At 44.2% G+C, this 21,448-nt stretch overlaps 1 protein-coding gene across 2 annotated transcripts in view; it reads right to left on the bottom strand.

Annotated features, from left to right (window-relative positions):
• KIAA0930 (KIAA0930 ortholog) overlaps positions 1–20,741 on the bottom strand; it is a 53,155-nt gene extending 32,414 nt beyond the window's left edge. For both annotated transcript variants that reach the window (XM_066184344.1, XM_066184345.1), the window contains exons 1-2: positions 20,440–20,741; positions 3,024–3,172 (exon numbers count right to left, since the gene is read on the bottom strand). In XM_066184344.1, the coding sequence (XP_066040441.1) occupies positions 3,024–3,172; positions 20,440–20,563 (273 nt within the window). In that variant the 5' untranslated portion in view covers positions 20,564–20,741. The remainder of the gene's footprint in view (positions 1–3,023; positions 3,173–20,439) is intronic.
• Positions 20,742–21,448: the final 707 nt, after the last annotated feature.

Below are 21,448 nucleotides of genomic sequence, written 5' to 3'. Positions count from 1 at the left end.
CAAATGTTACAATTTATTACTTCAAGCTGTCATGACTGAGCTGCATCCAAAGCCCTTCTCATTTAGTCTTAAAACTGAGTAGAACATCTAATCTCGATTCTATCAGATTTTTCTGCTCATCCTCTGTTAAAATTCAACTTAAAAGCAAATGTTATGGCCAACAGTCTTCAGCTCCAGTAAGCACAGAAAAACCCAAACCCACAAGCAGGAACTGCTTTTAATCACGCAGGACAGGCACCAAAGCCTGGGAACCACTGGATCCATTGACACTGGTTCCCCACTGACACATACCACCACACCAGGGCATGGAAATGACACAAACACACACCACCACTGTGTCAGCATTCAGACAAACAGCCTCTCCCCACTCAACCCCTTCTGTTGCTCTCATCACTACGATGATTTCTGTCCTCAAAGCTGCACAGATCTTATTTTTGTGAGCATAAACTAATGTTCTGAGCTGACACAGGACAACGAGTCACCTCTGCCAGCACTCTTCAGCCAAAACCTGCAGCAGCCCAGCTAAGCGCAGAGCACATGCATAGTAGTGTTTGTGGGAGAACTCCAATGAACTTCACTGTGCACCCAGACTACAAAGTCATGCTCAATGTGGTCCTTGAAGGAATCATCACCAGACCACATTTGGCTCAGCCTGGCATAAAGCAGGAGCCAACAGCACAGCTCCAGCTCTAGTCCTAAATGCCCCCAGACAACTCTGAAGTCTCCCCTGCATTTGCCTTCTCAGTCTACTCCTGGAAATCTAAATGAGAGCACAGTTTAGTGGGTGGCAGGGAGGCTTGCACTTCTATTCAGTTTCTGTGAATAGACAGACCAGTTCATCTCCCTCCCCTTTAACAGTATGACTTTGGCATTTTGGCATCATTTTTCAAGAAAGAATGTCCAAAACTACAAAGTAAATTAAAACCCCATGTAGTCATAATTCAAAGTGTAGGAGTAGTTGTTTAGTGTCTCACTGCACTGGACAGGCTCAAAAATCAGATAAAAGAGGAGTTGGAACTACAAAGGAGTCAAGTGAAATCAAACAGGAGGACAGATGAACAAGTACCAAAGAATCACCAACTATGACGTTTCACAAAGCAATTGAGGTACTTCAAAGTCACAGGAAAGGTTCAATTCTCAGAAGCCATGCAAGTACAGCCAGCCACGGGAGAGTTACAAAATGCTGTGAGTGCTTTAAGGCCCACTCCCCATCCCAGCTGTTACCACACACAATTAACTAATTTTAAAATTAGCTGATTTTGTAGTAACCACCACTTATGCCACCTCCTCACAAAAAAAAAAATCATTTATAGTGCTTTTAGGAAGCTTAAATAATGCTCTGAGAGCAAATACAAGGGTTTATGCCACTGTTGCCTATCCACAAGAGGTTCAAACACTTCAAGCTAATGAATCAGTTAAACAGATTGACCAGGAGTCTGTGAATGGATTTAAGCAACTAAGCTGTCTCTGGGATTCACTTTCCTCATTGAGAAGGACAAAAGGTTAAACAATCCATGCTTTTACCAGGCTGAACAAAGCCATAATATCATTTGATGTGAAACAGGGATGTTTTTATAGTCACTTAAACAACAACCAGGATGGAAGTTTGCCTCACAAGTCTTAAAGCTCCAAATACACTAGCTGAAGACTAAACCACTGATAGAGAAAGAACCATATTTTCCCATCTTCTCCGTAGTGGTTGTCATGATGGAAGTTAGAGAGCCAGGGAGAAGAGAGAAGATAATTCTGTCCATTTTCTGTATCTTCAGCAAAAGTGTGGGAAAACCTTCTGGAATCTTTTTCTCAAGGGAGCTGACAACTGTGGCTCTTTACACCACCACATTTGAACACAGAAAACTCTCATATAGCTGGTTACAAACACTTTCACATACACCATGCACAAATACCTGTGATTCAACCACAGTGCAAATTATTTACATGTGTCGGGAAATTAATCCCCATCTTTTCCTCCTCCATTTATCTTCCTGCAGCCACCAACCTTAATTCCCAATGAAACCATCCAAGCTCTTGCTTCTGTTTCCCCCAAGATGAAAGCTGCCATGGAAGAAGTTTCTCAGGTCTTTAATGGGGAAATGTGCAGCAGCACCAGGATACCCGACTATGTTTGCAAGGAGCAATAGTTCTTTATGAAGGGCATACTGTCTTAAATGCAGACTATGAGAACACAGCAGTTTCTCTGCTGTTTGTCATTGCTGCATCCGAGCTCCAGGAGGCTGATTGTATTCTACTACTGAGTACACCCAACCGGTGTTCATTCCTGATACTTTGGTAATCTCAGCCAGTTTTCTTCTAGAAATACCAGTATGACCATCTCCCTTCTCCTTTTTTTTTTTCTCCCATCCTACAGACTTATGCTTTGAGTTTACAAAGCGTCATCACTGAAAAGCAAACCGAAACTCAGCTTCCCAAAAAGGCAGGCAAGCTTTCTGATTTTCTCAAGTCTGTGATAGTTCACCTCATTTACATTGCTGCTAACGTTACAGAATCATTAGGGCTGGAAGAAACCTTTGGAGATGATCCAGTCCAACCCTCCTGCCAAGGCAGGGTCACCTGGCATCCACAACTTTAACTGTCGCCGTTAGGGACACGAAAGAACCACACCCAGGTTGAAAGGTGAGCAGACAAAAGAGAGGAAGTTTATTATGATTTGGAGTTTAAATAGGATTTGGAATGTGATCAAGGATTGGGAGATGAGTGGAACACCTCTCTGACCGCAGTGGTCAACTCAGAAGTCCATCATTTTGCCCTTTCCCCTGGGAAGAACGTTGTTTACAAAAACATCAGTCTTGTTTATACTTAAATCCTGAGAAAGCTCCAGTAGAAGGAGGAACAATCAGAAGGCTGAAGAATCAGGGCGACACTTATATAACACCTTGTGGTGAGCAGTGCTGGAAACTCTTTATCCTTGGTTTCCAATTCTACAGACGTGTCAGGGACTCCACAACATCAAATCCCATGTTACCCTCAAGCTTTTCCCACGTGTAAAACACACCACAGCTCACCTTTTTGCCCTCTGTGCTCTCCCCGCTGACGTAGGACAGTTTCCGGCGGACGTAGAAGAGCATGTCATCCTGCCGGGGCGCCCACTTCTCCATAAAATACGTGGAAAACATCCAAGTCCAGAACACGATACGGTCATCTTTGAAACACCCTAGAGAGGCACAAAAGAAAGGAGAGATCAGAGCTGTGAGTGAGGATGTCACTTCTGCTCGTGCTTAATGCAACACCAGAACTGTAGCTCCAAGTTCCTTCTGTGGTGCGCAGACCAGCTGACACTTGGCCTGAGCCCACAGCCTTTTTTAGGGCCATTGTCAGGCACAGCCCAGCAGCCAACGTGCCCCTCAGCCCCACAGGCACAGGTCAGGGCCTGGGAGCAGCCCCTGGCTCTGCCTGTGCCATGAAGGGCCAACACTCTGTGGGAGAACATCAAAGCCACACTCGAGCGCTTTCAAAGACGTGTGGTGACAGTACATGCTCCAGTTAATGACCTGAAGCCACAAGGTGCCAACAGGTTTTTTATGGGGTCTTGGGGATTGCAGCCAGTCCTTCAGGAACCACCAGCTGATGCCTTCCTTAAACCAACACACAGGAAAAAAAAATGTACCTGTGCAGGGATGACTGCAATTCACCCTCTCTCTGACAAAGGAACAAAGCCCAACTCAAGGAAACGATGAGTTCACAAGCCTTGAATCCCAATTACACAATAAAAAGTGGGAGGAAAAGGGCAAAAATGGGAAGATGCCACAAAGTCTCATTCAAGGAGAGTAATGACATCAGCATTAGCAATAGCACTGCAGTTGGACCTCTCCCCAAGAAAAGGAGGCACATTAGAGGTGACATCTCATTTTGTGAAACTCTTCAAAGCACTTAGCTGTAATAAAAGAGCAAAGGGTGCTGCATCTTTTGTATTGTGAAAGATAAGAAGAGAAAGTAGTACTGTGCCTGGTGATGGGGGAGATGATTACTACTCCATGGAGTGATTGCATCCCCTCCCCAAAGCCCTGCTGAGAGATAACTGGCTGTTACAGTCAAGCTGTTTTAAAAATGCAAGGAGAGAAACACTAAAAAGAAAAATTACAAATAATTATATTGCTGACAAACAACAAAAACCTAAAATGGACAGTGGGGATAATGGATGGCTATTATGTACAAGGCAATAATAGGTGGATGTGTACGTACACATGTGCAACTGCCAACCCCTCTCCCAGAACATCCACCCTTTACAGGACATCCTTCACATTTTCCTACTTCACTGTGCGCAGTATTTGCCAGACAAATCTATCTTCCAATCTTTAATTACTGGGGCGGGCAGGAAATGAGACTTTCAAAATCTTAGGAGACATATGAGTGACTGAAAGAAAAATATTAAGGGTCTCCAAACTAAATAAAGAAAGTAATATTGAAACCACAATAAAATCCACTGATGAACCATGCACAGAATATGTTAAACAAGATCAAGCAGGACAGTATTTGAAAATATGTATACAGCTGATTAAAAAAAAGAAAAAAAAAAAGGCTGAGGAAGAACAGAAAAAGGCCAAGGTGGTTAGTTCTCAGTGCAGATTAATTCCAGGCCACACTGCAATTACTTTATCTGCATGACTGCAGTGAAGTACTTTCAATTACTTAAGGCAGCATGGAACATAATGTGCAATCCTGAATAAAATCTGCACTAAATACTTGAGTAGTTAAGGACTATCCGTTTTTTCCCAGCGGACAAATGGAATCAAGTGCTGGAGAGATCAGACATGGGATCCTGGGCATCTTCATCATGGGAATGCGTCCTCAGGGCACAGATGAACAGGACTGTGTATAACAAACAGTTACACCTGAGTGTAATCCACCTGCAAGAGTGGATTCCAGTGTGTTCAGACCCACCAAGCCACTCTGAAAAAAGGACAGGATTATCACTGGTCTGTCTATTCAACACAGGAACATCAAGAAGAGAAAAAGAACTATTCGGGTTTAAAGATAAACCTCGCTGACACAAGGACAAATGGGCTCTAAACTACCCAGTGACACCCGTGCAGCTGGAAATTCAAAGCTGATTCCTAAGCATTCAAACCTTGGAAGTTCAGGAGCAGTTGGAACAGTGAAGGCAAAAATCCCTGCAGCCGAGACAGAGCTCCACTTGGTTAAGAAAGTTCCTGTGGTACCTGTGACAGCCGAGGACACCACGACCCAGTCCTGCCTCTATATTTAGCAAAGAGCAGAAAATGGCACACATTCATCCTGATTAACTAATGATCTCAAAGACACTTATTAAACCTCATGGGGTTAGAGTACCTGAATTCCCAGCCTTAATTAGATGGGGAGGGAGGAGGAAAGAGGGAAAGAGGATTGGCCTGAGTTCCTCTGAAGTTCTAAGAAAGACAAAGGAAAAGCTAAAAAAGAATGTAGGTTTTGTAAGAACCACCTCTGAAAGTGCTCTGGTGCTCAGAAATACACTGCTTTAGTTTGCTCCATAGACAGGGAAACAAAATAACTCTAGGCAAGGCACTCCGAGATTTATAATGCAAAATCAAGTTATCTAAACCCAGCATTATAAAAAAGGGCTTATTAACCACTTCTAGGTTCTCACAGTACATGCAGACCTCTGAGAAATTGTCCATGAGGTGCTGACAGCATCAGGTGCATTTTAGGCTATAAACCACAGGAATTACTATGCTCACCTAAGAATTTAGGGGTGGCTATAGCGCATATTTTTAGCATAAAGGTGTATATATATAGTACATACATTTCTGGGTGGTTGCACCTGCAGGAGAACAACAGAACTGGGCTAGGATACCAGGACTTTGTGCTTTCACCCTTGCGGGGGAACACAGGACAAACTGATTCCACGGATTCAACCTTAGTTTAAACAGAAAACCTGGGGATGAAAGCACTGCAGCACTGAACCTACTTGAGCACTGCAGCACAATGCAGGGGAAAAACCCTGGAAACCCTTTGGATCACTGTCAATTCCAACCCCACCTGCAGCTGATGAGATGCAGAACTCTCCTCCATGCTTCAGGGATGCTTGCAGATTTTGCTGTGATTAAAACCAGCCTAAGGATGCTGTGACTGTTGTGACTGCAGTGGCTAAAGGACTCATCTTGAAGCCAAAAAGAGCCAAACCACAGCAAAACAGCTGCTTTTATTCTATTCCAGTAGAAGCAGAGAGGATGTGCAAGAGCACACATGAAGAAACTGCCCTTAAAATCTACTATCAAATTGCATTAACCTGCAAAGGAGACCAACATTTTTATTTGTAACCAAAACTTCTTAAAACTCGAGAGGGAGAAAATCTATTACAATTTAAAGCCAGAAACTGTCAGATCCAGTATGTCCACTCAGGAATGCCTTCAACTATTAGATCCCCACATTACAGTAATTTTAGTCATTTACAGCATCTTATTGGAAGCCTTCCAGCTTTGCCAAGAAGAAAACTGGAAGCATCTATAGTTGAGAGCACGTAGCAAGTCAGCTTCCTGAAAATGCTCCTCCCTTGGCAAATCCTGCTTCTAAAGGAATAAAATGGAATTAAGAGTTCAGACTACAAATCTTAATAAACCCAAAGTTGATTATATAATTATGAGACCTTTGTCATGAACAAATCCTAACTACAATTACTGTAATTATTCATTTACATGTATTTTATCCTCATCAGAAACAAAATTTATGCCAACTGCTCTGTAATAAATGTCTTTTTTCTTAGCTATTATTTTATACTGAACATCCATTTCAAGGAACTGACTTCATATCCACATAGGAAACCATGAATTTATTTTTTTAATGCTTTCCAAAAAATCATTGGATAAAGGGAAGTGTCAGGTTATTATTTGGCTTCAAAGGAATAGAAGAAAAGATTTCCCATTCAGTGGATAATCATTTTTTCAGCATTTACAACCCAGAGCTTAGAAGAAAAATAATTTCAGGTAGACAAAGTTTCTTTCTATGTTTTTATTCCTTCAGTCTGCCAGGAGATACTCACCGCGAAACATTATAAAATTAATTTCATCCAACACTGCCACAGTGATCATCTGTAAAATAACCATCCTTAGATGTTTAGGGGTTAATTAAACACTAATGAAGATCTTTACAACTCCAGCATGGTGATGAAATGAGACTTCTAAGCAATTCACACAGTGCCTAATTTTTGTTTTGAGTTTAGCAAAGTATTCTGCAAGGACAATATAAGAACTGGTTCACATATATTAAAGCTACTTTTCATGTTATAAGGTTGCTATTATGACTGCATGAAATCAGAATAGATGTTCCCTCTCTTGAGATAGTTGCCAGCTAACCAGATCATCAGAAATCCAAAGTTCAGGCCCCTTCCCATGACTTGGTACAGGGACACCACTTAATCCCTTCACCTTGACCTTATAAACTCAGACTCCAGTGAACTTCCAGAAGTTCAGTGACAAGCAGGAGTTGGAAGGCAGGTGACACAGAAGGAATAAATTTCACTGGCAGAACTTTGGCTGAAAAAGGAAAGCATCATGGTAACAGCAGCAACAGGGGCAAGGCAGATGTCACAGACACAACCTTCCTCCTTACCCTAAAGCAGAGTTAACTATTCTACCCCACCAAGGTGGCATGCACACATCTATTAATCTAAGATGATGAAGACTCAGTATTATCCCAGTCAGAAATATCTGACATCTCTAGCTTATATGTTTATTCAGAAAACAGCTGGAGATGAGCCAAGAAATCCATAAAAGGGTGTGGAACCTGGCTGCAGGGAGGCAAGGATTGATTCCAAGGAAATCCACACTTGCACGCTGGGCTCCCCAGCTGGGCAGTTACAAATTCAGGAAGTCTCACGGTGCCTTGTGCCATCTCACCAGCTTTTTGGCAGGATGCAATCAAATGGTCTGGAGATAACTAGAACGGAAGAAACTCTCCCCCCCCCTTCTCCTAGCTAAACTGAGGAAGAACTCAGCCTCCCTTCCTCCACTTGACTCTGGGAAAAACGAGCTGCCTCCCTCTTTCCTCTCTAGCTTCAATTAAGGTGAGCAGAAAGGAGAGCAGCAGAAAGCACCACTATAGAGAAGCAGACAATGAAGAACCTAAAGGGCTTCTGATGCTGCTCCACCCAGCAGCAGAAAAAAAAAACAAAAACCACAAACTGACTGGAAAAGAAGAAACCCCGTCAACAAAAACAGGTATCGATTGTCTTTTCTTCAGCCTTCAAGAGATTTTCAACATGCACACTGCCTCCATCTCCCCCCATCTACTTCTTGGGATAAGATACAGTGCCACATGATGCTGATGCCTTAAGTTTTAGCTTTGATGTTTTTCAGATGCTGTGCTGCCTAGGGGTGCAGTTCTGAGCCTCATATTAAGTGTTAGCTCTCTTCACAGAGCAGGTAGACAAAACAAATCCTTTTCCTGCTGAAGACCAAGGACAACGAGTACAACTTTCAGGCCCAAAAGCACAAACAACGGGGGACTGAACAGTGTTGCTTATTTGTTACTTCATTTCATGCAGGTAGTGAGAATATTGAAGAAAAAGAAGCGCTCACTTGCACAAAAGCATTAAGGAGTCTCACTCCAGATGGAATCATAACAACACGAGAAATATTTTTCCAACAAGTGTAACCCTAGAAGATAAACTTAAGAGAGAAATCATCAAATATGACAGGCCAGCATGAAGCACCAAACAAAGACAGCTTTTTACAGGCATCTGGCAGTTTACTTTGAACACCTAATCCTAGGAAGGGTCAACAACTGAGAGGATAGGGTTACCTGCTACTGAACTGCAGTGCACAGGAACAATAAACTCACTTTCATCCAACAGTTGTCAGTTACTTTGTTGTACTTCAGCCTGTCAAAGCATGTGGTAGCTCAGTTCCCTGGAAAAGGCACCCAAACTCTCAAACCATGTGCAATTCCCCAAAAAGGACTGCCAACATCGCTTCCACAGATTTAATTTGCTCATTAGGGAATCACTAGAGGAATCACCTTGTTAGGCCTTTCAGAAGAAACTACTGCAGAAAAGCTGCTGTGTTTCAGAGCTGGCCGAACTGGGGATTTAGTGCAGGTGTAAACATCCTCCTTCAACAGAGGCAACCCCACTGGATGCAGGTGCTTTAAACCCAGTGAAAGAGGGACAAATTTTTACACATTTCCTCCTGCTGCTTCCAGGATTACCCTGCAACAAACACAAACTTTCCAAGACCTAGATCCAAGCTGGAAAGGTCACTTGGCAACTTACAAAGCATGCTGGCACTGCTGGAGTGCAGAAACTTGTGTGTAACAGTACAAATGTGTGTTTTCACTGCTAAAACACATGCTGGTTTTGTTCTCTGCCAAAGCAATCCCTCCGATCAAAGACCGGAAATCTACTTCTGTAAATTTAGGACATCCAAGGTCCCTATTTTCACACTTAATAAATGCCACTGTCAAAGCCCTATCTGAGAGACTCCTGTGGAAGATCAGGTAAAACCAGCAAATCGTATTTCAGAAGCATTCCAGCCTTACAAAACTACCAACGCTGTGGTTATTACTGATAATTTCATTTATGTCCCTCCCCCAGTACCTTATCTTGGCCCAGGCTGCAGTTGGCAACTTGCTGTCAAGGCAGAAGGAAGGAGTAGTTATCACAACAGCAGTTTGCAGAGAAGCAGAGTTATTTCCTACCCATACTTACTATCACAGGCTGGTATTTTCCAAATTCAGTTTCTTTTCTGGTTAGAAACATCAGCAGCATCTTTCTGAGTGAGCACTTGGCAGCTTTACAGTGGAAGCCATAATTCTCACTTACCTTCTACACCACAAACCCACTCACTTTTAGAAGCTGACAACCAACACTTTCACCTCTCTTGCAGCCAAGATTTTAAAAAAAAAACCTTGTTTGACACTGCCATCTCTGAGCTGGGTGTTCAACCTGACATGCACACATAAGACAACCAGTCTAAAGCAGGATGTGCTTCTTTTTTTTAAAAAAAAAGCCCTTTAAAAACCACTCTTTGGGTTGTTCAGGGTTGGGTTGTCCAACAAACTGAGAGTCTTTGCCAGCACCTAGATATTTCAGCTCATCAGGCAGCACTCCCTTTAGCATTGACATTAATGCAGGTTTCTAAGACAACAAATACAGCTGTTTGGCTAGAAATAAAAGTGCACTGCCTGCCCACCCACCTGCATCCCAGTGAAATCTCCTCTCATGGCAAACGCAGGCCACTCTCTTTAAACAAACCTCAGTCATGCATGGAAGAAAAATGTTCCCTCTAACAGCTAATCACTTTACTGTGAAACCATAGAATTGCCAAGGAAGCACACCCAGGCAGTGCAGGGTTGGAGACCACTGATCCCTTCATCAGCACCCCAGGTTTTCATGCTGCAGGCACCTCATACATGTGAGGAAAGGGATAGTTTCTCAGCAGTCCCAAGAATTGAATTTAGTCCACAACTGGAAACAAGAAAAAAAAAACTGTCTCTCTGTGGAAAAGGTCACAATTGATGAGGAGAGGATTTTATTAACAGACGTGACATACTACCTTCAGTCAGACAGAACCCAAAAAACTGCCCTAAAGCCAGCAGCCTGCTCCTTAAGGGAGAGCAGCTACTGCAAAGTTGCTGTTCTATTTCATAAACAGAGATTTATTCTTCCATTAATATTTTAGCTACTGAAAACACGCCATCCCTTTCCATTGGTAATCAGAATCACTGTTCCACTTTCTCAGCCAAAGGGGAGACTTGCACAGCTACAAATCCCTACAGACCTGGAAGGCTTGTACCTGGGTGTGTTACAGCAACCTGCCCAAGGGAACAAAATACTGGGCTAAAGAATTAAGAGACTTGGAAGCTTTTTGCCTCCAACCTGCAACATGATTATTGTCTGGCACTTCAGCTCTGCTTCTTTCGCCCTCCTTCCCTCCCTGGGTCTCTCACCCACCACATCACCCTGAACAGGCACTCTCTCCAGGCTAAAAAGAGTTACAAAAAAAGGGTTTATAAACAACCAGAGAGAGTCACAACCTTTATCTACTGAGAAATCACTTCTTCTATCTCATGACAGTTACAAGGTCTCAAGGAGGAACATGTGAGCTGAAAAAGAAAGGTCTTCCTTAGAAAATTCCTCAGCACAAGCACCACAAGGCAGTGTCTTTTACTGCTTTTGCCCACCACTGGGCTTACAAACATCCTCCCCTGAAATTCTGATTACAGTATACTGTCTTTTGACGTTGCAGCTACAGTTTAGAAGAATATAAATCTTAATATTCTTCTATTCAGTCATTAAAGTACTGAAGCACAGATCCTGCATTTGAAGAGACGCACCAAGACTTTAGATACAGCCACAGTAACTCCAATTTTCCCCCGTCCTTTTGTTTTCTGTCAGTTTTAGGAAATGCCCTCAACCTCAGGTTTCATAGACAGTGACAAGCAAGTACAAGGTAAGCATTACATTTTTACTTGCTGCATTCTTCACAGCATTTTGCTGAAGAGAAACATTTGTGATTTCTTTCAAAGTTTCTTACCAGAAAAGCAGACAGAGGAAAGGCATGTCTACACCTGATTTTCCCCTTTTGCCCATTCAGAGCAACACAAGGCAAAAAATTCAAACCTGGAGTTTTCTTCACTTCTGGCAGTTGTAGAAAATAATTCAAATTGGAAAGGAATTCAGAATTCAAGTTCTGCTGAAAAAAAAAAAATCACAGACTACTCTGTGTTTATGTTTTTTGTTTAATAAAGCAGAATTTATGTTATTTACATGCCAGGTGGTGCTCCTGGCCATGTCACAGGAAGGCACAGAAGACAGCAGCGCTTCCAGGAATGGGACACCAGGCTGCTCTGAGTGCAACTCTGACCCTGCTGGCACCAGCTACAGCAGCCTCAGAGCAAAACACCGGAGTGAGCTTCAACACAGCACGTCTAAATTTCTAGTCTCTTTATTTGGTGATACCTGGAAATGTTACCTTAGAAATTTATTCAAGGCAGCAAAATTGTAAAAGTGGCCAACAGCGTACTTGGGATCTTACACTTTGCCTGCCTTTCCACTTTTCCATTGGAGACTCACAACCACATTTTTCCTACTGGCTTCTACGAGCAACCAGATGCACTCAAGTGTAGAACAAGTGCAAAAGGATCATTCTTCTACTCAAAAATACTTCTGTTGTGTCAGAGGATTAATGCATGGTATTAAATATACACACATGTGACTACCTAGGTGTCTATCACCAAACAGAGTTAGTCTGACAGTTGTTGGACAGAAGAAAGTGAAAAATTTCTAAAGAATTATTCTGGTGCTGTAACATTTTTTAAGCATACAATGCAAACCTTTAAACCTGTGTTCCTCTGTTAACTGGAAGAAAAGAAAAACCACTGAGGAAGAACAACCCAGAAAGAATCTGAAGAGCCAGAGCAGAGAACTCAGCATAACGTCATCTATGCTTTTAATTTCAAAGATCGAAGAGGATGAAATCAGTTCCCCTTTAATCATGTAAAACACGGGCTACTAACAATTCAAACAATGCTTTGAGTAGAGTTTAATCACCCTTGTTATGAAAAACAAGGGTCATCTGTTCAGACCTTCATTATTTAGGCAGAATTAAACCACTCATTAGAAACAAAAAAAAAAAAAAAGGTACTTCGACATTCCTACAAAGTCTATAAAAAGCTGGATCATCATTATTCAGAGAGATACCTGGACTTAGAGAGTTTCATCTCCAAGTGGTACTGCCATGAACTTGCTGCTTTCCTTCTGAAAGGATGAGATCAAGCAATCACTAAGCAGGAGTGACCCCCATGAGGCAATAAACTCATCTCCTCACGATTCATTATTTCGCTCATACTGAACACCCTGTGTATTATTACAGAGCACGGAGTTTGAAACTTGAAACCCACCTCTCAGGGTCCTTTAAGGCAGGTAAGTAAACATATCCCTTTTTGGAAATGCAACACTGCTAGACATCCAAGACCTCCTGGATCTGCTCTCCAACCACACAGAGGAATAAATTTCAAAACACTTCCCTCATCTTGATAGTGCTTTGGCATCTCCAGGCAATTAAATCAAGCTCTTCACAGTGCAAAGACACAGCTCAAGCTTCACTGGCATTTCAATCCATTTCTCAAGTTCCTGCTGATCACACAAAGCCCTGCAAGCTAGGACCAAGAACTCCCAATATATTTCTGCCTTTTACCCAAGCTTGGCAGTTAGACATGCAGACAGAGTTTGGAGCTAAAACTGCCTATGTTACTTCCAGACACAGACAATCAGAAGTCATCTATCTTCCACCTCCATGTGCTCAAAGGAAACCCACCCAAGTGTTCACCCATATTCCTGCAGAAGACCTGACACAATGCAGTGCCAACAGATTGATCAAATGGGAGCAACACCTAACACAATATTCCTGACATTTGAAATCATTCTGGGTGTAGTGACAGGGCGATTTCTGACATGGGGCTTATGAAGAGTTGGGTCACTATTGAGCCATAAAGATTTTTGACACAAACAGCAAAGCCAGGGGCAGTCTCAGCCGGACTCACTGAACGCATATTGCCTAAAAAAGAGGGATCAAAAGCCCAATGATGTCATTTTCCAGAGGGAAACACAACGAAGTTCAACAGATCGGGTCGCCTCAAATGCACTTCTGCACATGCAGCACACTGTTGTACCTGGAAACGACCCAGAATGCTTCAAATGTGAAGGACTGATGACTGCCTGCCATCTGCTCTGCTTTCTGACATAAGAAAGAAAATTATGCAAAAAAAGAAATATTCGGAAACACCAAATGCAGCCTCAATACCAGCACCAGAAGCTGTTTCCTCACTGCTGTGGCAGGACAGATACAACTCCAAAATGAACTGCTCTTCACATCACAACACATTACCTGCCTGCAAAATACTACACTCACCTCAAGGGATTTAACTTGTGGCCCCTCAGGAAATATGTCAAGGGAACCCCCCAGAGTAGGAAGATAAAGAATATTACTGTTTCCAGGGTTCAATTTCTGCAGAGTACTAGCACACTGTCTATACTAGAGATCAGGTGAACCAAAACCACAAAAACTTCGGGTTTAAAGGCTCGAAATTGCAGAAAACCCTATAAATCTTCACACAAATAATTTGTGCCTTAAACAATAAGAATCTGGGGGAAAAAATTACTTAGGACTGTGCATCTGATTAACTTCAGCCAACAGAACTAGTGCTGCAGTGTGCCCAGGTGACCACAACTCCACAGCAGCAGCAGCATGAGTCTGTATCTGCTGTTCCTGCATCCTGACTGCATTTTATTTCCTGCACAGAGAAAGGTAATCAAAACCCTCTTTACAACCACATACCCCCAAATAAAGAGAGCAACCCTGATTCCCTGAAATTCACTCTGTTTAACCCCAGGGACTGTAGACAGACCAAAACCAGCTTGTTTCACATACTTTTGAAGACTCTGTAGAAAGCAGCGTCACTATTCAGTGGGCTCCTGACACCACGAGTTGATTTTGTGCAGATTTTCTCCTTCTACCTTATTGTTCACTTCCCAGTAATACTTAAAATGTCAATGAGCTGCTACCTGATCCTACTGAATCACATTACTGAGACAGATAAGTAAATGCAACAATCATTGCTAACTACTTAACTGCAGGGTTTTGGTTTTCCAGAAATGCAGCTGGACATAAGACACTGTGTATTTCAGCTGTTGAAATGTCTGCATCCTCTGAGCTTTCTCTCTTGATCAGCACCCTGAACACTAATAGTCAGAGGGGAGATCAAAACATTCAGTTCTTCAGGAAAATCCAGTTTTCATTCCTTGGAAAGAATCTAACCAGATAGAAGGTTTAAATCTTTAAAAGATCCATCCTGAGTCTTACAGGTAAGATGTTTCCTACTCCCTAAGACAAACCTCCCACCCATCCAAAATTGCAAAACAGAACTCAGACTTCCAAATGGATTTACAACTTAGTATCCTACTAAAGATTTGGAGCACACTACCAGAACAACAAAACTAAGCAGCTAAGGTTACTAAAGCTACAATGTTTCATAAATAAGAGATGGGTGTTCTCAAATACCCTGACTGCTCCCATTATCAGGCCTATGGATTCATAATTCTGCCTGGAGGGACACTAATAAAAAAAAAAAAAAAAAAAAGGAAAAAAAACAAGGGGGGGGGGGTGGAATCCAGCAACTTCTACTAATATCCAAAAATGAACAAAAATGAACAGCAGCAGGCCATGTCTTACAGACTCAACTGCTCATTTTGGTAGGGGCAACAATGTTCTGGAAGGTATTTTGTGGGGATATATTTTTTGGGTTTTTTCCTAGTTTTTTAAAAAAATCTTGCCTCTTCACTTCAGCATCTCCAGTCTGACTTTGACAATTTGAGCATGTACACTCCTGAGCAGGGCATGAAAAATCCCACAAGGCTTCATCTGTGTTAAAAGGAAAGAACAAACTAATAACACAACTTTTAAAAACAGATGGGAAAGCTGGAATAAAAAGAGAGTCTGTTATATTATCGATGTGGCATGGAATATCTGTCACACTCCAGACAGAAGCCAACCTTCAACAGCCACATGACAAATGTCCCAGTGAGGAATGACAGGCCATTAGTGACATCAGCACGAGCAAGGTTCTGTGGAACAATCAGAACAGAATTTTAAATGAATCACCTTTAAAAGACAAAGAAAAGCAACCAAAAAACCAAAACACCCAAAAAAGCCCCAGACAAAACCTCACAGAAAAAGGCATTAACCCTGCAGGGCTGCAGCCCTAGAGTTTAGTCCCAGGTAGCCCAAGGACACAAAACCCTTGGATGAGCAGAAGCACATTCCCATCCCCTGGACAAAGCCACTGGATCTAAGAGCTTGCTCCACCTGTGGTTTCTCCTGTACCACCCCATCCAAGTGCTCAACTACACATCAAATATCTACACGTATTTGATTGCAGAAATGTCTTCCAGACATTTTTCAATGCCAGCGAAATTAAAAAAAAAAAAAAAAGAAAAGAAAAAAGAAAAAAGAAAAAAAAAAGTTGTCCTAAAATCATCTTTCACACTAGAATTTCTTTGCTATTTTCTCATCTTTATCCAGCTACAAATCTGAGGTTCAACACCTCAGGGTATTTACCTGGGGGCAAACTGGTTATACCACTTGGACTTCAAAGTATCTACTTTAACTCTGATTTAAATAACCTGTTCTGATCTTGCATTGTATTTGCACTTTCTAGAACTTTTCCTGAAAAGAAATACAGATTCCTCCTGGCTGAAATGCTGGGGGGCGGAGGGTGTGTATTTTTGGTTTTGACTGGTTAGGGAGCTACTCTATAAACACTTTTTTATTTTACTATTTGTAATTTTCTTACATTAGTATCTTTTTTTTCTCTTCAGTATTTGACTATATACATTTTTTTAGTGAACGTTTCATATTCACTAGCTGCAAAACACTTTCTAACTAGGGCAAAAGAAATTGTGCAAACAATAAGGTAAAAGTAATAAAATTGCATTTTTAAACTGAAATAAAATTGTTTTAAATTAAACAAACTTATTACAGGGCACATTATCCATAGTTGGTGAATTTGGTTGTATACATCCCTCGAGTTTTTGTTAGGACAAACATGATTTTCGTACCTTCTTGTTATCGACAGATCAAAAGAAGAAACAGCTTTGAAGCTTTTGTAGTTTCTCACCTTTGGCTCCCCAACTCCCTGAATTAACTCCAAGAAGAACCAGGAAGGAAGAATGTTTTGTGTCTGCTGGAAAGCAACTCCTGTCAAACCAGTTCTGTGCTGCAGTAAATTCTCTGCTGACACTTCCATCCACTCTGTGGATACACTTCCTTCAAAGTTACAGATGCAAATATATCCTTCTTGAATATTATAATTTAATTAAAAGTTACTGCACCATGAAAAAGGTAAGGCCTGAATCTAGTGCTTTCAAATCCAAATGAATTCTCCTTTTAATTTTTCATTTTAACCTCTTCTGTTTCCCAAAAAAACCTTCTTCCCCTGCTCTTCTTCCCTTTCCCCACGTTGTTTCCATCACAGGGACCAGCATTTACTGCGTGCCACCTCACCTTCCCTTCTCTCAGGAAGGCTCAAGGATTCTCTCCAGATCTTATTCATCAAGGCAACGTGGTCCATGAATCATGCCACAGTCTTTTCTCACGTGATGAGCCCCGAGGTTTGCGCACAAACAAGTCCAGGGAGCCCGCTGGCTTTGAGGATGAACACTCTCTGCTCCTGCTGCCCCCAGGCCAAGTACACCCTCCTCTCCTCAAAAGCCTTCCAGGTGCCAGAACACGCCCAGGACGACCAGGAGAGCAAGCACAAAAACCTCTTCATGGCAGGTGAGACCATCTCTCCTGGCACCTGGAACAGGTTCCTGACACCCACCTCAGTTTCCAGCTGCTTGTTAAAGCCCCGAGTGCTGCTGCACTCCACAGGGCAGCCACCTTCTTTTCAGGATCTCTACAACTTCTCCCTTTTTCACCCACTACATGTCTCCATTGCAGACCAGCCACAGTTCAAAAGGTTGTTCAGATCCACCTATTTATTTTTTCTTACTCATTCTAAGTTCCAGTACGAATAAAGTCACACTCCATCCAAACCCACTACTAAAAGTGGGTTTAGAGTCTACTACTCTAAAAGCAGGACAAATTGCCACTGAAAGAGGGAAGGACAAGGAAACTGAGTGTCTGAAAATGTTACACAGCAGTATCAAGAACCACCAAAATTGAAACGTTCCCGTTCAGGGTTTGGCCAAAAGGCAACTTCAGAGCTTTATCTGCAGCCTGGCTGAGGAGACACACAGCACATCTGTCACTCCCTCAGCAGGAGAAATACTTTGCCACAGAAATGTTGCAACCAACAGCATTTCAGAAGGGGACCTTAGTCCGCAACACCAGAGCAGTACTGTCCAACTGGGTGACATGAACATCCAGCCAGGAACTCTCGGAGAGACATCACCCTTCCCAGCTTGGTAAATAACTACAGGAGTCATTATTTTTGAAGTGCTACATTTCGTAGATTACACAAACAGGGCATTACAGAAAATCCCACCACACAAGGGGAATGACGTCTTTGAACGAAGTCTGTCCAAATGCTTATGTGGCATTCTTGAAACAAAGCAATTCCTGTCACCAAACCTCGGCATCAGCAAAAATAGCAATTTCCTCCTCCTTGGGCTCACTTCTAGGAAATAAACAAAATGGGAGAGGATGGCCAAGTTACGACCCAGTGAGCCCCATTTTATTGCAGAGGGATTAGCAGCACACAGGGAGAAGCCACGGTGGGAGTCTTTGCCAGCTGATTTGAAGGGAACTGAAAAACAACAGGTTTCACCTGCTGATATAGCTCAAAAGGATATGGCCACTACTACTACAAAAAAAAACCACCAAAAAAACCAACAAACCCCACCACAAATATAAAACCAGTGTGGGTGTGCAGGTCCCGAAGCCCCACAGGTGATGTGCCACCCAGGCACAAAAGGCAGACAAAATCTCAGTTACCCACCTGATCCCAGACAGGACTGTCACTCCTTTCATGACTTCTGAGCTTGAGGAAAATCCTTTACATGTGCTGTGCTGCCAGGGCCCAGCATACTCCAGAACAGCCTATTCCAACTGTGTTGCACGCCTCGCAACAGCATTCACTAGTACAGAGCAGACACGCACAAGTTTAAGCCACAGAATTACACCTCGGGTTCATCCAGCACTCCAAGAGCTCAGTGTCTTTCCTAAGGGAGGTATTTAAACAATTTACTAGCCCGGCAACAAATCACAGCACAGGGCAGAGAGTTCTCTCTCATTAACTGGGAATGACAACGTTATGGATCAGGGAACACTGCCAAGTGCACATCTCCACACAGGGACAGTCAGACACGGGCAGCCCCACCGTGCCACCAGCTAAGCAGCTCTCCTGAGGTTTACCTTTCGAGTCTTCACCTGGCAGAAAAGAGGTACACTGTCCTATTCCTTGTGTGACTGTCCCAAAGCCACTCAGCAGGACTTCCCATGGCGGGCTGCTGTGGATGTGTGCTCAAACACAAGCAGAGAAGAAGTGTCTCCATGGTCTTACCAGCTGCCACAGTTTTTCCCTTTCCCAACTGCAGCAAAAGAAAGTGATGGTGATATTCCTCTTCCTGGCAGCCTTTATCTCACATTCAAACACGAGATGGCCAAATAGAACCCGAGAGAAGCTTTCCAATGAATGCAATCTCATAGGCATTTAGATTCTCTGGGCTTTTCCCCGTTTTGTTTACAATTGCTTTGCCACAGCATTTTACTTACTTTATTAGGCCCTGTAACATTTCAACACTACATTACAGCCCAGAGAACCAATCCTACTAGAAAAAGGCATAAAGAACCAAGAACCATTTCTCTTTGTTCACACAAGACTTCACTCAGTGGCAAAGCAAAAGGAAAGAACAGAGAGCCCATTCCCTCCCAGGGAGACAAAGTGATGCACAGAGGCAGAGAACCAGAGTTCCCCCAGCTCAATCCAAACCTCACAGCCCGTAAAACCTGAATAAGAACTTATTCTGAGCTTTTAAGCAAAGACTGAAAAAGGGATGAGACTTTCGGGGCCTTAGAAAATGAGCTGAGGAGGGAGGAGTCATTAATAATGAAGGCACCATGGAAGAAACAAGTGCTGTACGTCACTTTTCAGCATTTGAGGCACTGCCCCTGCAAAAACTTCTGGATATTCAGCCCCTCAGAACACAGGTCCAGTCGTCCTGGCTATACATAAGCTTTGAATAACGTACACAGAAATTTTAGATGTGAAGAACAATTCCCATGATCTTTACTGCTGCATATAAAAATCAGTAGATTCTACTCATTAGCCTGGCCAGAAGAGTTTCCTGATGCGAACAATTTCGGTTAAGGAGCTGCCACACCATTCTGTCGCCTAAAGCCGACTGGATTTCAACCTGAAACTTCTGTTTTACAGCGCACAAGCTTTGCCATAAGCTAAACACAGACGTGCCACGTGAAATCCGCATCAACCGAGACGAAAATAAACAGGACGGAAAGCTTAAGAAACCCTCCACGCTTTCAGAAATTAACTGACCTGCAAGAGCCACAACATCCTGCGCTTACCAGACCACGGCGAGCGGCGTGAAGTCATTTAAACAGAGAAGGGAGGTGTCAGGCTCAGAATCTCTAGAGAGCGTCTGAGAGCCGCAAAAGAGCGAGCATCGGCAAGGGGCACCAAAACCCGGTTCCGTTTCCACCCCAAAACACACGGCACGTAGCTCTCGCACTTAAAAACCACCACACACGCGGTGCGATGCGCGCCGTGCCGCCCGACCGTTTTTTCTCCAAGGGCGTTTCAGACAATGGAGCGGCGGCCGATCCCGGGAGGCGCCCGGGGAAGGCGGGAGGGCCCGTGGAACACAACAGGTGCTCCCGTTGTCGTTGTTATCGACGGCGAACCGGGCCGGGGCTGCCGCTCCCTCCGGGGGCTCCCGGCCGCGCTCCCCGCCCGCCCCGCCCGACTCACCGAGGCCGCTGATGTCGTGCCGGAGGCCGGCGCGGCTCCGCTCCTCCGCTATCGCCCGCAGCATGTGCCGCAGGGAGCGGTCGGGCTCGCCGTCCGCCTCGCCGTCCCTCCGGGCACAGGCCATGCTGCCGCCGCCGCCGCCGCCGCCGCCGATGAGCTCATGTCAGGCCGCCGCGGAGGCGGCACCCGGCGCTCCCGACACGGCAATGACCGGGAGCGCTCCCGGTGCCGCTGCCCCCGCCGCTTCCCCCTCGGGACGTTTCCCGGGCGTCGCCGCCGGCCCCTCCCCGGGACGCCGCCGCCGCCGCTCCCACCGGCGCTGCCCGGCCGCGCTCCGCCGCTTCCTGCTACTGCGGCCGCCGGGCGGGACCGGCAGGGCCGGGACCCGCCCGGGAACGCCCACAGGGCGGGTCTGCCGCCGACCGTCATCCCGGGCAACCCATCCTGCATCCCTGACATCAGCCGGCATCCTGGGAAACCCACCCTGCATCCCTGACAATCTATCCCGCATCTCTGACATCAGCCAGAATTCAGGGAAAACCATCCTGCATCCCGGGCAACCCATCCTGCGTCCCTGACAGAAACCTATCCTGCATCCCCGACAATCCATCCTGCATCCCGGGCAACCCATCCTGCATCTCTGACATCAGCCAGCAGCCAGGGAAAACCATCCTGCATCCCTGACAACCCATCCTGCGGCCCCGGCATTCCGTCCCGCATCCCTGACATCGGTCAGCATCCAGGGAAACCCATCCTGCACCCCTGACATCTAATGGCTGTTTCTGGCCAGGCTTTCTGGATACCTTCTTCGCTATCTTTCCTCCTCACCGTGTCCCACAAATCTGTCAACTGTCACTGCAGGCAGATCTCTGCTGCCCACCCCACTGATGTCATGGACAAGCTGCTGCTTCCTTCTTGCTCTCCTGTTCCCATGTGTCCCCCCCGGGGACAAAACCCAACCTGAGGTGTCTGCTGAAGTCTCTGCCAAGATCTGCCACCTCTTCCTTTG

This window comes from Chamaea fasciata, unplaced genomic scaffold (assembly GCF_029207755.1).
Source record: "Chamaea fasciata isolate MVZ Bird 193981 ecotype frontalis unplaced genomic scaffold, bChaFas1.0.hap1 SCAF_5, whole genome shotgun sequence".
In the NCBI taxonomy this organism is placed as follows: Eukaryota; Metazoa; Chordata; class Aves; order Passeriformes; family Sylviidae; genus Chamaea; species Chamaea fasciata.
The sequence above is the reverse complement of the archived record's forward strand: the minus strand, read 5'-3'. Positions and strand labels throughout refer to the sequence as shown.